Source organism: Myotis myotis, unplaced genomic scaffold, assembly GCF_014108235.1.
Source record: "Myotis myotis isolate mMyoMyo1 unplaced genomic scaffold, mMyoMyo1.p scaffold_m19_p_3, whole genome shotgun sequence".
Taxonomy (NCBI): domain Eukaryota; kingdom Metazoa; phylum Chordata; class Mammalia; order Chiroptera; family Vespertilionidae; genus Myotis; species Myotis myotis.
The window spans coordinates 194202797-194217629 of NW_023416335.1; the positions used below are offsets into that span (position 1 = coordinate 194202797).

Below are 14833 nucleotides of genomic sequence, written 5' to 3' on the forward strand. Positions count from 1 at the left end.
AAAGAGAAACATGGTAATTAGCTGTACATCCGCTACCCTTCCCATTGGCTAATCAGCAAGATATGCAAATTAACTGCCAACCAAGATGGCAGCCGGCAGCCAGGCAGCTGAAAACAGGAGGCTTGGTTGCCCCAGCAATGGAGGAAGCCAAGGTTCCCCGCCTGCGGCTACGGGCTCTGAGCTCCTGAAGCAACAGCTCCAAAAGATACAATGTTTCAATTATAGAAGCTAAAAGATGGCGGTTAATTTGCATATTCAGGCTCCAAGTAGTGGAGCAAAGCCAAACAGCCCTGAAGCCTCAGAGCAGAGAGGCCTCACTGCCCAGGGATCAGCAGAGCCGGGAGGCCTCAGGGCCCCGGGATCAGCGGAGCGAGAGGCGGCCTGGCCCCGGGATCAGCGGAGCCGAGAGGCGTCCCGGCCCGGGTATCAGCGGAGCTTGATGGAAGCCCTGTGTTATGCACCCTGAGGGTGCAGAGGTCCTGTCCTAGGCAGAGGCCAATGGCGAAACTTATGACTCTGAGAAGTGGCCTGGGGGCTGGAAGGCGGCTCCTCTGACCTCAGTGCTGGAGTCCCACTGCTCCACCCGGAGAGGAGCAGAGAAAGGCCTCCCTCAAGGTGACCCAAAACCCCCACCCACACCAGGCAGGCTGCTGGGACTGTTCATGGAGGACTCACTTCCAAGCCCAGCCGGTAGCCCTGCCGCAGCCATGGCACTGATGGGTGCAGGCCCTAGTGAGATGCGGGGTGGCGGCAGGGCGCCTTGAGTCCTGGGCTCCTTGCCTGCCTTCCAAGGCTTCCTCCTGCTTTAGGGCCTCGCCCTCCGCCAGCCTCCTCCCCAGCGCCCAGAGCAGCGGACCCACCAAGGGCGCTCCCCACTGGTCGAGGGGGTGAATGGAGCGGCAGGGACTCCCTGGTAAAGGGTCGCCCTGGGGAGGAGTCCCGACACCTCCAAGACCCGCTCCTGTTCAGCAACATCCCCAAGATCGCGCGTCTGCACCGGGGGCTGTGGGGCAGCGTGATGGCGCTGATGGTGGAGAAGGCACTGCGCCCGTAGGGGCTGCTGCAGCCCGGGACCTCCTCAATGGCTTCAAGATGTTCGGCTCCCTCTTCAAGCCCTACATCCGGTACTGCATGGAGGAGGAGGGCTGCATGGAGTACATGCGCAGCCTGCTGCGCGACGACAACCTTTTCCCGGCCTAGGTGATGTGGGCCCAGAAGCACCAGCAATGCCAGCGGCTGAAGCTGAGCGACATGCTCGCCAAGCCCCACCAGCGGCTCACCAAGTACCCGCTGCTACTCAAGTCGGTGCTGAGGAAGAGGGACGAGCCACGTGCCAAGGAGGCCGTCATCACCATGATCAGCTCCGTGGAGCGCTTCATCCACCACGTGAACGCGTGCATGCGGCAGCGACAGGAGTGGCAGCAGCTGGCCGCCGTGGTGAGCAGCATGGACGCCTACGAGGTGGTGGAGGGTAGCAACGACGAGGTGGACAAGCTCCTGAAGGAATTTCTGCACCTGGACCTGACCGCGCCCATCCCAGGTGCCTCCCCGGAGGAGACGCGTCAGCTGCTGTTGGAGGGCAGCCTGAGGATGAAGGAGGGAAAGGACAGCAAGATGGATGTGTACTGCTTCCTCTTCACGGACCTGCTCTTAGTGACCAAGGCAGTGAAGAAGGCTGAGGGGACCAGGGTCATCAGGCCACCACTGCTGGTGGACAAGATCGTGTGCCGGGAGCTGCGGGACCCTGCCTCCTTCCTCCTCATCTACCTGAATGAGCTCCACAGCGCGTGGGGGCCTACACGTTCCAGGCCAGCGGGCAGGCTCTGTGCCAGGGCTGGGTGGACTCCATTTACAATGCCCAGAACCAGTTGCAGCAGCTGCATGCGTAGGAGCACGCGGGCAGCCAGCAGCACCTACAGAGCCTGGAGGAGGAGGAGGAGGAGGAGGAGGAGCAGGAGGACGAGGAGGAAGAGGAGGAGGAAGAGGAGGGTGGGGAGAGTAGTACTTCCGCCGCCAGCTTCCCCACCATTCTGCGCAAAAGCAGCAACAGCCTGGACACCCAGCACTGCGCCTCGGACAGCTCCATGGAGACCCTGGCCGTGGTGGTGCTGGAGCCCGGGGAGACGCTCTCCTCTACCGAGTTTGAGGGCGGCCCCTTCAGCTCCCAATCGGACGAGATGTCCCTCAGTACCACCGCCTCATCTGTCACACTGACCAGCGAGCTGCTGGCCCTGGGCCCCGGGGAGGGCAGCTCCTGCTCCATGGACTCCGCCTACGGCACCCTCTCCACCTCCTTGCAAGACTTTGCGACCCCAGCCCCTGTGGTGGAGCCAGCGCCCTGGCCCTAGAGTTACCACAGGCCCCTTCACCCCCACCCTTGCCCCGCCTCCGCCGCCGCCCCCCTGTCCAGCTGCTGCCCCGCCTGCCCCACCTGCTCAAGTCCAAATCTGAGGCCAGCCTCCTGCAGCTGCTGGCAGGGGCCGCCACCCAGGGTGCGCCCCCAGCCCCCAGCCGCAGCCTGTCGGAACTCTGCTTGGCTGCCACAGCCACCGGCGCATCAGGACCACCCTGCTGCTTAACTCCCAGGCCCTGAGCAGAGTGTGGAGCCGCCATGCCTGGAGGTCGTGGTCCGGGGCGGGCGCACGTGTGCCTGGTGCAGCGGGACTTGCTGGGGAGCCGCCCACCTTCCCGGCCGGGCCTTAGGCCCGGCGCCCAACGTGGAAGGGCCGCAGTGCGGCCACCAGGCCCTGAAGGCTGCCCTGAAAGCCACACAAAGACAACCTTCTACTGGAGGGCAGGCATGTGGTGCTCCAGGAAGATTCCGGAGGTAGGGAAGGAAGGTCATGGAAGGGAACAATTGCAAGAGGAGATCCCAAAGGTTCTGAAAGCAGAGGACCAGCTCCTTGCAGACCTGAACTGTGTGGGCTTCTTTATCAGCCCTGGCGGTGGGAGACACAAAAGGAGGTGATGGACCGGGGCTGTGCCCAAGGAAGACTCAGAGGAAGCAACGTGTGGACAGGGCCAGGCGAAGCAGGCAGGCCCGTGCGGATCCCGCTGGAGCGCAGCCAGACCCCAAGGCGACCACCAAGTCAGGCCCCAGGGAGAAGTGAGCAGATGCCACTCCACTCTCTGGAGAGGACCATTAAGCAGAAAACTAAAGAAACCGATTTTACATCATTTCCCAGGTGGAGAACAGTTGGCATGTAAGCCCCTGACCAGTGTCCAGCCTCTCCTCTGTCTATCTCACTCTTAGGTACCATGTTCTTTGTTCTCTCTTAACTGCAACTCATTTTTAAACTAGATTGCTTTTAAAAGAAGACTAAATAAAGTTTCCCTTAAGTTATTTAGGCGGTGCTGGGGCTGCTGGGGCCCTGATCAAAGACACAAACACGCAGCAGGGGGCCTGTACCCAGCAGCCCCAAGGCCCACCACCTTGGTGCTGGGGCTGCTGGGGCCCTGATCAAAGACCCGCAGCCCCAGGCCCCGCCATCAAGGTGCTGGGGCTGCTGGGGGTATCAGAGACACAAACCCGCAGGCCCGGCACCCAGCAGACCCAAGGCCTTCGCGGCAGCGCTAAGGAGCAGCAAGCTGAGCAGTAGGAAGCAGCAAGCAGGTGGGCAGTAAGGAGGGATGGGTCTCAGACTGCGAGAGGGCACATGCTGGGCTAAGGGACCCCCCACCCATCCCCAGTGCACGAATTTCATGCACCGGGCCTCTAGTATTGATATAAAAGACTGATCATTAAGACCAAAGCTAGTTTATCACCAGATATGCAAGCATAAATTTGTTGGGTTTTTTTGTTTGTTTGTGTGTGTTTTTGCCCCTATATAATTCTTTATTTTTTTTTCCAGCTGCATTCCATTTTGGCAGGGGGCAGGGGTGATACTCAGCCTAAGCTATTTCTATTCCTTTCCTTTCCCTCCCTCCCTTCCTCCTTTCCTTCTTCCCTCCCTCCCTCCCTCCCTCCCTCCCTCCCTCCCTCGCTCTCTCTCTCTCTCTCTTTCTTTCTTTCTTTCTTTCTTTCTTTCTTTCTTTCTTTCTTTCTTTCTTTCTTTCATTCTTGATTAAGCTATTACACATGTGTCCTTATCCCCCCATTGCCCTCCCACCCCCCCCACCCCTGCTCATGCCCTCACACCCTAGTGTCTGTGTCCATTGATATGTTTATATGCATGCATACAAGTCCTTTGGTTGATCTCATAAATGTGTTTTATAACATGAATTATAAAAAAGTATCTTGAGAAACAAGTCTTCACTTTTTTTTGTCTGGGTCATGTTGTTTCTTCCATTTTGGCTTCTTCACATATCTTCAGAGTTCCAGTTTAGATTCTAACATTTTATCTTGCTCTCTTATACAGTTACTAGAGGCCCGGTGCATGGATTCATGCACTGGTGGAGTCCCTCAGCCTGGCCTACACCCTTTCACAATCCAGGACTCCTAGGGGGATGTTGGACTGCTGGTTTCGGCCCGATCCCCACAGGCCAGGCTGAGGGACCCCACTGGTGCATGCACCAGGCCTCTAGTATGCATATAAGATCTTGGGTTAATCTCTTCCTGCCCTCCCCACTTTCCTCTGAGATTCATCACTCTGTTCCATGTTTCCATGCCCATGCATTGAGCATCTGAACCCTGACGGTCAGAGCGTGTCATAGCTAATGGTCAAATGGTTGCTTCGGCTTTTATATATATAGATATAAAGACTTTCATTTTTTAAAAGCCTTGTGGAAAGGCATTAATTAGTAAGGGTATCTTGATTGAATCACTTAATTTATTTAAAGTTAGCTTCCCATTTTTTATATGAAGGATCATCATTTAGTATGAAATTATTTTCAAATCTGGTAAGTTGGGTTAGAGTAGGCCCTTAGAGGATTCCATTAATTAGGAAATACAGGGAGAAATTCCACTCATTTACAGTCTGTATTTAGATCAGACACCCTGCCTCAATTTTAGTTTTCTTGGTTCTGTACCAGGAGTTTGTTCCCCATGTTTCCAGAAGCAAATCATGGCATAAGGATTTAAGAGAAAGGCCCAAAGCTCAATGTGCTCCACAGCAGCAGTGTTAGACAGTGTACTGACTTCATTGCCTCTGGATTTTTAGATTATTGCTTATATAGCTACTAGAGGCCCATTGCACAAAAATTCATGCAAGAGTAGGCCTTCCTTCCCCCGGCTGCCGGCACCGGCTTCCCTCCTTCAGCTGCCAGTAGGCACCTGGGACCTGGGCTGGCTTCCCTCTGGCCCTGGCTTCGTCAGGAAGGAAGTCCGGAATGACGCCCAGAAGACATCTGGTCTAATTAGCATATTACCCTTTTATTATTGTAGATTGAGACCTGTGGTTATTCCCACTATGACAGATCAAAATGTTCAGTAGTTTTTATTTTAAATAACAAACTTGAGGACATCCTTTATTTTTAAATCTACATTGTAATGTTTTTATTTTTTAAATATATTTTTTATTAATTTCAGAGAGGAAGGAGAGGGAGAGAGAGATAGAAACATCAACGATGAGAGAATCATCGATCGGACGCCTCTCGCACCCCCTTGGGGATCGGGCCCACATTGGGAATTGGGCTTACAACCCAGCATGTGCCCTTGACTGGAATTGAACCTGGGACCCTCAGTCCGAAGGCTGACACTCTATGCACCGAGCCAAACCAGCTAGGGCCACATTGTAATGTTTTTAGCTGGCTACCTATAGTTTATTGTTGGGATTTTGCTCATTAATTCATAACCGTTAATATGTCTTTAACACCTTTATTAAAGTGTATTTCCTACTTCAGTGTACATCTACTTTGCCCTGTGTGGGGTTTTTTTTTACTTTTCCTTACAGATTCTCTGCTTTATCTCTTAACAGAATCACAAATTCTGTCTCCACATTATTATTATTAGGAATAAGGAAAAAAGAAAAGAAGGTTGGTTGTGATATACTAATATCCAAACCTCATTTTAAAGTTTATTACATGCTCTTCTCACACCCAACATTGTGCCAATGTGTCTGACCTGGCTCTATTTTTCTTTTTCTAAAGCACTTTAAAATGGTAGTTTTAATTTCTCACCTTGCTTTTGCTCTGCATTCAGTAAGTCCCCAATATATGCCAGTTGATTAACCAGATATTGGTAGGGAGAGCTCAATCCATTATTGCTATCTTCTATTCCCTTAGTTAAGACCAAGTCTCTGCTGTTCTTCATTTTCAGTCAGTTGAGTGTATAATCTGTATAAATCAACTTTCTCCCTTTGCATCTCTTCATCTTCCAATTTATTTTGTTTTGGACTATATATTGTAATTAAGTACATTTGTATTATTATTTAGAAAAAATGTTACTTTTTTAATGTTTTGTTGTTTATAACATTCTATATAAAATTAATTGGATGGGATGCATTTCTGTTGGAAATATCAGAAGCCTGTAGTCAGGAAAATTTATGAATTTATATGTCATACCTGCTCCTGGTTTTCAAAAACTTTTATGTAAACACAAATATTAAGTAATATCCTCTTAAAGGCATTTTTTTTAAAAACCATTTTCCCTATTACTTTTTCTGCATTTACTGAGTAATACTGAGTGGCACTGAAGAAAATGTTCAGGTTTTTCAAAGAGCTGCTTCTGATAGGAAAATGCTTAGTAATGATGAAGACACGCCCTCCGGTTCAGTGGCCATTTTCTAGTATAGTTCTGGAGAAACAAGTGGGAACCATCAAAGAAAGACGTGTACGGATCAAAGAACATGGGCAAGAGGCAGTAAATTTTTCATCTAGGTCAATTGGAGAAATTAGAACTATGCTGTCTGTGAGTAGTTTAATTAGTTGAACTAATTTTTATGGACCCTTTTAGCCTACTTAATTTTTTTGAATTCTATGATTAGATTTTGCTTTGCTGATATTGAGGAACAATTCACACTTGGATTTGGGGCTTTTGGAATAATAATTTAGAAGTTATGTTGAGATGGGCAGGCTACGAAAAGTGTTTCCTATTATTTTGTAATATCTTGTACGTTGCAAGGTACTATTTTTATTATATTAAGGTTTAAGGTGGGGAGGGTGGAAGACAATAAGTGGTTGCTTTCAAATTATACTTTCTGATTGTATACTGATTAAAGAGAAGTGAAAAATACGTAGAAACAGCATATTGGCAATGTCATTAATAGTAATGGGGAAATTTCTTTTCCTTTGTAGGATTTTGTTAATTATGACAGTTTTAGCGCTTTACTGGTATATAATGAAAGCTTATTCCTTAAAAATAGAGAAAATAGCTACCTTGTATAATTTTGTAATGACAATCTTCCTCATCAGCTTATTTTCTGATGTTTTACAATTAGCCTGGAAAGAAATAAGAAAATAGCAATTGAGAACAGGAGTTCATCCCTTTCAGTCATTTTTTAATGATGTTCTATATGTGATAATTGCATTTAGATTTGTAGCTTTAAGCTATAGCTAAAGAGAAAATATTTAAAAAAATATTTTGGTAGCTAATAAATGTTTCCAGGTAAATATTCCTATGAAATCTAATTACTAACTAATTACAGATATCTTTTTTTCTTAAATATTTTGTTTTGAATACAAAATCTTTTAGAAGTTCTATTGGAATGGTGGAAATTTTAAAAATATATAACTTAAAGTTCAGTACTTTTTTCTGAAGGAATTAAAATTTATACAAACATTTAAAGAAAAGTTAACTAAGTAATTTGATAAATTCTGTTAACAAGGGAATGACAGTCAAAGGCTTCTAAATAAGCACAGATTTATATAGGTGTGAAGTCTTCATTAACAAAATTCTACAATTTCAGGTTTCTGTGCCAATGTTTCCTGCCTTCTGCCTTCAGTTAGTAGCTATCTCTAGTTTCCTATTGCTTTTTGTGTTTAAATATACACTTGCAGAGATCAAATATCATCTGGCATCTGACAATAGTTAGCATTTTTCAAGACCTAATAGTATGGCTTTGATATAATACATTTTAAATCAAGGAACTGTGTAATAGTTGAGTAGATCATTAGTGGGTGTGGGTTTTTTGTTTTTTTTTTAAAGAGAGAGAGAGAGAGAGAGAGAGAGAAAGAGAGAGAGATTTGTTGTTCCACTCATTTATGCATTCATTGGTTGATTTTTATATGTGCTGTGACCAGGACTTGAACCTGAAACTTTGGCATATCAGGACAACACTCTAACCAACTGAGCTGCCCGGCTAGGGAGTTCATTAGTTTTGAAAGAGAAAAGTACACCGGACCATTCTAATTAATCTGCTAAACTTACAATTCAACACCTTTTTTTTTGAAGATCAGCCTTATGCTGGGTACCTTTTTCCACATAAAAAACATAAATATATTCTCATTGTAAAAAGTCAAATACAGCCCTAACCAGTTTGGCTCAGTGGATAGAGCGTCAGCCTGTGGACTGAAGGGTCCCAGGTTCGATTCCAGTCAAGGGCATGTACCTTGGTTACGGGCACATCCCCAGTAGGGGGTGTGCAGGAGGCAGCCGATCGATGTTTCTCTCTCATCGATGTTTCTAACTCTAACCCTCTCCCTTCCTCTCTGTAAAATATCAATAAAATATATATATATATTTTTAAGTCAAATACAGGGAAAGCATCAGCCCTCCCTTAATCCCCCTTTCCTTCCCCAATTTCTTTCACTTTTCTCCTCACAAGTAACTACTGTAATCAGTCTTCTTCCAGATCATATTCAGTATAATTATATTCATATATACATATATGCAAATATATGTCTAATACACATAGAAATGTATAATTTGACTTTTTAAAATGTAAATGGGTTCTTAAATGATTATAGTAGTCAGTATTCTCATATGTACATTTAGCTGACTTCTATAGTTATACCCATAGAACAAATGCATAGTAGAATTGCTAGTTCAGTAGATGCATACATTTATGTTTTCATAGCTATATTCCCACTAATAGTGTATGAAGTATCTATTTCCTCATACCCTTGGCAAAACTAAATATGATCAAACTTCTTAATTATTGCCAACTACCAGATAAAATTATCTTTAATTTGCATGTCTTCAATCAAGGTTAAAGTCCAACATGTTTTTTTGTTTGTTTTTTGTAGATAAGCAGTTTTATTTTAGGGAAAATTTTATGATCTTGTCTTTATTTTTTTTTTAAATTTCTTTATTGATTAAGGTATGTATGTTTTTTTCCTTTGAACTGCCTGTTTATACCCTTTGCTCATTTTACAGTTTTTAAAATCTTTTTCTTATTTTTTATATGGGTTTATTGTAAATTAAATCAATTTTATCATATGTGAGCCATATTTTCTCTCCCGTGTCATAAGTTATTTTTTTCTTTTTAATATTAATATTTATTTATTACAATGATTGGGTGATATTGGTCAACATGAACATCTAGGTTTCAGGTGTGGGCTTCTATGTTTACAAGATCTGTATATTGCACTGTGTGCCCACAATCCAAAGTCAAATCTCCTGTCACCTTATATTAGGACCCCTTTCTCCCCCCACCCCTATCACTCTGGCAATCACCACACTGCTTTTGTGTTCATGAGTTTCAGTTTTATATCCCACACTAGTGGTCCAGTGCAGCATGGATTCGTGCACATTGACAAATCTAAAGTTTTACATATGTCTCCTTTTTCACCAATTGACCCCCCCTGCCCAGTCATTCTCACCCCAGGCAAACCCCCACTGCCCCAGTGTCAGTATCCATTGGTTATGCTAAACACAAATCAGAAAAGGTATATATGCACCCCTATGTTCATAGCAGCACAATTTACACTAGCTAAGATTTGGAAACAACCTAAGTGCCCATTAGCAGATGAGTGGATTAAAAACTGTGGTACATCCGCACAATGGAATATTATACCGCTATAAAAAAGAAGGAACTGTTACCATTTGCAACAGCATGGAAGGAACTGGAAAGCATTATGCTAAGTGAAATAAGCCAGTCGGAGAAAGATAAATATCACATGATCTCACTCATATGTGGAATATAATGATCAACATAATTTGATGAACAAGAATAGATCCAGAGACAAATGGTAGGGGGAGGAGGGAGGTTAGAGAGCAACCAAAGGACTTGTATGCATGCATAAAAGTTATCTTTTAAACCCAATGAGCTGAACTTGAAAGTAATTTGTAAGAATAGAGTATTATTGTTTTTTTAGTCCCAAGATTCTTTGCAGCCAATTTCTAGGCTTGTGTAATCTGAGGCAAATACATATGGATTATAGGTCATCTGAAACATAAATGACTGGGAATAAATGTAGATATTATCAGAAGACATGTTGACCTATTGTGAATTTTCTAACTTAATCTGTTAAATGATTTTAAAATTACAAGTCCAGCTTCTAGTTTTAAAAATATACAAATTATACAAAATACTATATTAGACTAAGTTAATGAACTTATTTACTCTAAGTTTTCTGCATTGTAGCAGAGAAAATAACAGATTTGGCTCTTGCTCAGCTGCCTAGGTTCAAACCCTGGCTCTATCATTTATGACATGTCCGAGGCCAAGTTACTTGGTCTTTCCATGCTTGCCTTCGTTTCCTTTTATCTTAAATGAGTTCTGGCTCATAAAGTTATTGCAAAGATGAGATGAGTTAGTCTGTAAAAATGCTTAGAACAGTGCCTGACACATGTTCACTGCTGCTGTTGTTTGGGAAAGATATGGTGGGGAAGGGGTTAACCAAATAGATGAGAACTTACACTGATATCCTCCTGTGATTAAAAAAAAAAAAAATTGCATCTGGGTAGTATCAAACAGAATTAGCTGCCTCTGCTGACATCTCTAAACCAGAGGTAAACTCTGCTGTAGAGGGGGGAGCAGGTCAAGGGCCATTTCCAGATTCCCACTACCTATGAACCCCATAGCCTGTGGGCAACTGCAGCACTGGAATACTTGCTTTATTTTGTTTGTGATCTTATTCATATTAATGCCTGCTATATGGCTCTTTCACTGTTGGTAACTAGATTTCTAAATTGATCTGCCTTTTGATTCTTCTTCTTTGCATTTTATACCTGAAAATTTCCCTCTGGTTTCTGCCTGAGTTATTACTAATTGTTACTTTGTTAAACCAAGTCTAATAAATATAGAACTCTCTTAAGGATGAGTCAACAGAAAAATCATGGAGCCTGTAGATCATAAGAATACCAGTTCTATGAAGGTTTGAAGGAGTTGCCACTCTTCAAAATATATTCATGGGCAGGGTGGAGTGTGTGTGTGTGTGGGGCGGGGGGGGGGGGGGGGGAGGGATTCAAAATTTGTGTTTCTAGATTCAAGGGACTAAAGCCACCAGTGAAAGGGGGATAATTTGAGATGAGGACAACCTGGTGCTGCCCATGTGCCCTCCCCTCCAGCATGGCCTGCCCCCTTCTGAGGATCTATGAGTGTAACAAACTATCTTTTCAATGGTAGTTGTCTCCTAATCTGTTGGCCTCACCACACCTGAGTAATAACCTACATTTTAAAACAGCAAGATGAACTTGAGAGAGAAGACTTGGTTGTTCCTTCTAAATCTCCTTTTTCCTCAAAGAGGCAATTTTGTGTTTTGGTTAAGGGTGTGGGCTTTGGAGTCAGACCAGTTAGCTTCACATTCTTCTGGGTAACATTGGACAAGTTATTTAACCTCCATATGCCCCAATTTCTTTCTAAAATATGAATAGTAGTATTCAGAAGTTTGTTAGGAGTAAATTGGGTATTATAAAACATGCTTAACTGTAATGCCTAAGCATATAAGCAACTCAACAAATGTTAACTATTTTTACTGTTAACCTTATTATTTTCCAGCTTTTCACTACTCTTTTCCAAAATACTGATCTCTTTTAGGGCCCTCTCATCTTCTCATACTATGTATTATCTCTAACTGAGCTTACCTACTCCAGATTTCCATAACTATATGCTACCATATTGATTTGTCGCCATACCTATTTGCTAAAAACTCAAATCCCTACATTCAAAGTAGGCTGATCTCCAGAATCTTTAGGTCCAAGTTATTCACGTTTGAGTATCTCACAGGCACCTCTAACTCATCACCTTCTTCTTCAGATTTGTTGCTCTACCATTATTTTATATTTTAGTAAATAGCACCACCTAATTGTTCAAAACAGAAATCTAGGAATCATCTTGGTCCCTCCATTGCCAACCACTTTCAATCATAAATGGGTACTAAATTGGGGGTGAGGGGAGCGATTCACAAACTAAAGAATGTTTGTTACATTTGGGGAGAGTGAGTAGGGGTCAGAGGTAGGATAAAGAAAGTTATTTCACATTTTATATTTTTTTGTACTGTTTACATTTTTTAAAAAATATTTTTTTATTGATTTCAGAGAAGAAGGGAGAGGGAGAGATAGAAACATCAATGATGAGAGAGAATCATTGATCGGCTGCCTCCTGCACACTCCCTATTGGGGATTGAGCCTGCAACCCAGGCATGTGCCCTTCACTGGAATCAAACCCAGGACCCTTAAATCCCCAGGCCGACGCTCCATCTACTGAGCCAAACCAGCTAGGACTGTACTGTTTGCATTTTTAACTCAAAAATAAAACAAAAAAACCCGTGAAGTTGAGCAGTTGAACTTCGTTCCCTTTTTATAACTAGGGAAAAAGTTAACTTTTTCTTGAGCATCCCCAGAGAGAAGTTAATGGCAGAAAACTACTATAACTCTGGTGCCTGACGTATAATAGGTGCTCAATAAATATTTGATTAGTGATACATGAACAAATGAAGCTTGTCATTTAAGTTCCCTTTTTTCTAGCCAGTGGAATGCTGTTAGCACTGAGTCATTGACATCTAGAAGACTGAGCAGATACTTAAAGGTTTGCCATCACTGAGCTAGGGCTTTTTTTTTTTTTTACATCAGAGAGGAGGGGAAGGGAGAAAGAGAGAAAGAAACATCAATGATGAGAGAGAATCATGGATCGGCTGCCTTCTACACTCCCCTTTCTGGGGATCAAGCCTGCAACCTGAGCCCTGAATGAGAATTGAACCATGACCTCCTGGTTCATAGGTTGACGCTCAACCACTGAGCCATGCTGGCCAGGAATCTTCCTTCTTAAATGCAAACCAGCAATAAAGATATTGGCACTTCTGCAGAATGCATCATAAATCATGCAGAAAATAAACAGTGCTTTAGAGTGGTTCAGACTTTATATACCATTAGAGTGGGGTCTGATATGTTTAATGGGGGAGGGGGTGCAGAAGTATAAGTAGTCTAGGATTTAAATGAGTCATTTTCTTGAAATGCTTGTTCAGCAAAAATGTTGGTGTTTTCTTGTCTATTTTTATTTATTTTTTCTTACAAGAATATGTTTCAACCATCAGAACAATCTTAGCACAACCAAAAACTCTTGGCTATCATTCATTTAGCAAAATTTTTCTGGTACTATGATGTGTGTTTTCTGTCAGCTGAAATTTACAGGAATCGTTAACCACAAGGATTTCCTGAGGCTAAGCTCCCACATGCTGTGTCTGGGGTTTCTCATATTTCTTTTGGCAGCAGTAACATTCTCCACTACTACAGAATTATATTTTGAGTTTAGTGCTGATGATTTCTCTTCAAGAAAACAGCTTAACTGAAACATTTGTGGTTCTATTTTGCTTGAACCAAGGAAGAAAAGTTATAATAGAGAAAATTACCTATCACCACCTACTCTGCCTTACCCTCTGCACACACACAAAATCCCTTCTAAAGCTGCCATCAACCTACAATAATGCTCACTATGTGATACATACAAATATCTATTAGTCTAAAGCCTAATAGCCCCAAACCTTCAAATATATGAATGAAGGCTGTTACAATAGGGAACCTCACCTTGCTCTTGTAAAAGAAAACCAAAAATAAGTTATTTTATATTGGACAATCAGGTTTTAATACCAAGATATTATCTGCCTTTTTCACTTTTACTCTCTTATGAATGTTCAGAGTATGAAAAACTCATCAATATGGCTATTCTTTGATAATACGATTATCAGAAAAGACTTACATTACTATTCCCTTTCCAACTGTACATATGTTTAAGGTGTGATTTTCTTTATATACTTCATCCAAAACAATAAATTGCAGCAGAATGAATGCAGAAGCAAATACAAGAATCCAGCTATCTCCTATTAAACCAGACAGTAAAGAGATTTGCAAAAATGTAAAACAATCCACTCTTCTCAATTCCTTCTTTCTCCCCACTTTGGAAAAAAAGCATTTTTCATTAAAATTACATTATTTACATTAATATTGTATATTCTGTACATCAGCTAAGCATTCATACTCAGTTTGGATCACCCATAGTTGATCTTCAAATATTGCCTTGAATTACTCAGTCTGTGTTTTCAAACTGAACTGTGAACCATCAGAGCGGCAAAAGAACAAGAATGCTAGTTCACTTGGATGATCTTTTGAAAAGTTTACATACTTAAAAAAAACAACTTGTTTTTAAGGCAGTAGAATCCTTTCTTCAAATGAACTTCCATGGGGAAGAACAATAAATAAGATGGATCAAAGTAGAGTTACACTAATTCAAGGGTCATCAAACTTTTTCTATAACAGGCCAGATAGTAAATATTTTAGACTTTGTGGGCCATATGGTCTGTGTCTTAGCTTTGCTGGTATAGTGCAAAAGCAGCCACAGATAATACATAAATCAATGAGTGTGGTTATATTCCAGTAAAACTTTTATTTATGAAAATTTTTAACTTATAATTTTCATGTATCACAAAATATTAGTCTTTTGATATTTTCTCCAATGATTTCAAAACGTAAAAACCATTTCTTGTTCCCCAATCATATAAAAATAGGCATAGAAGGGGGAACAAATCTAATCCAACAGTTTTAGTTTGCTGATTCCTGTCCTAATTAAAGACTCACTTG

The 14833-nt window shown here is 42.8% G+C and overlaps 1 protein-coding gene and 1 pseudogene across 11 annotated transcripts in view; both read left to right on the forward strand.

The window, feature by feature from the left end:
• Positions 1–14833, forward strand: part of VEZT (vezatin, adherens junctions transmembrane protein) — a 71066-nt gene that overhangs the window by 12798 nt on the left and 43435 nt on the right. For 4 of the 11 annotated variants that reach the window (XM_036298429.1, XM_036298431.1, XM_036298430.1 and 1 more), the window contains exon 1: positions 6655–6787. The exons of 2 other annotated variants lie outside the window; for them this stretch is intronic. In XM_036298429.1, coding sequence (XP_036154322.1) covers positions 6779–6787 — 9 coding nt within the window. In that variant the 5' untranslated portion in view covers positions 6655–6778. Of the gene's footprint in view, positions 1–6613; positions 6788–14833 lie in introns of those variants that run through there. 5 more of the 11 variants (XM_036298438.1, XM_036298436.1, XM_036298437.1 and 2 more) reach the window with 2 other exon arrangements.
• Positions 236–3508, forward strand: LOC118649712 (annotated as a pseudogene).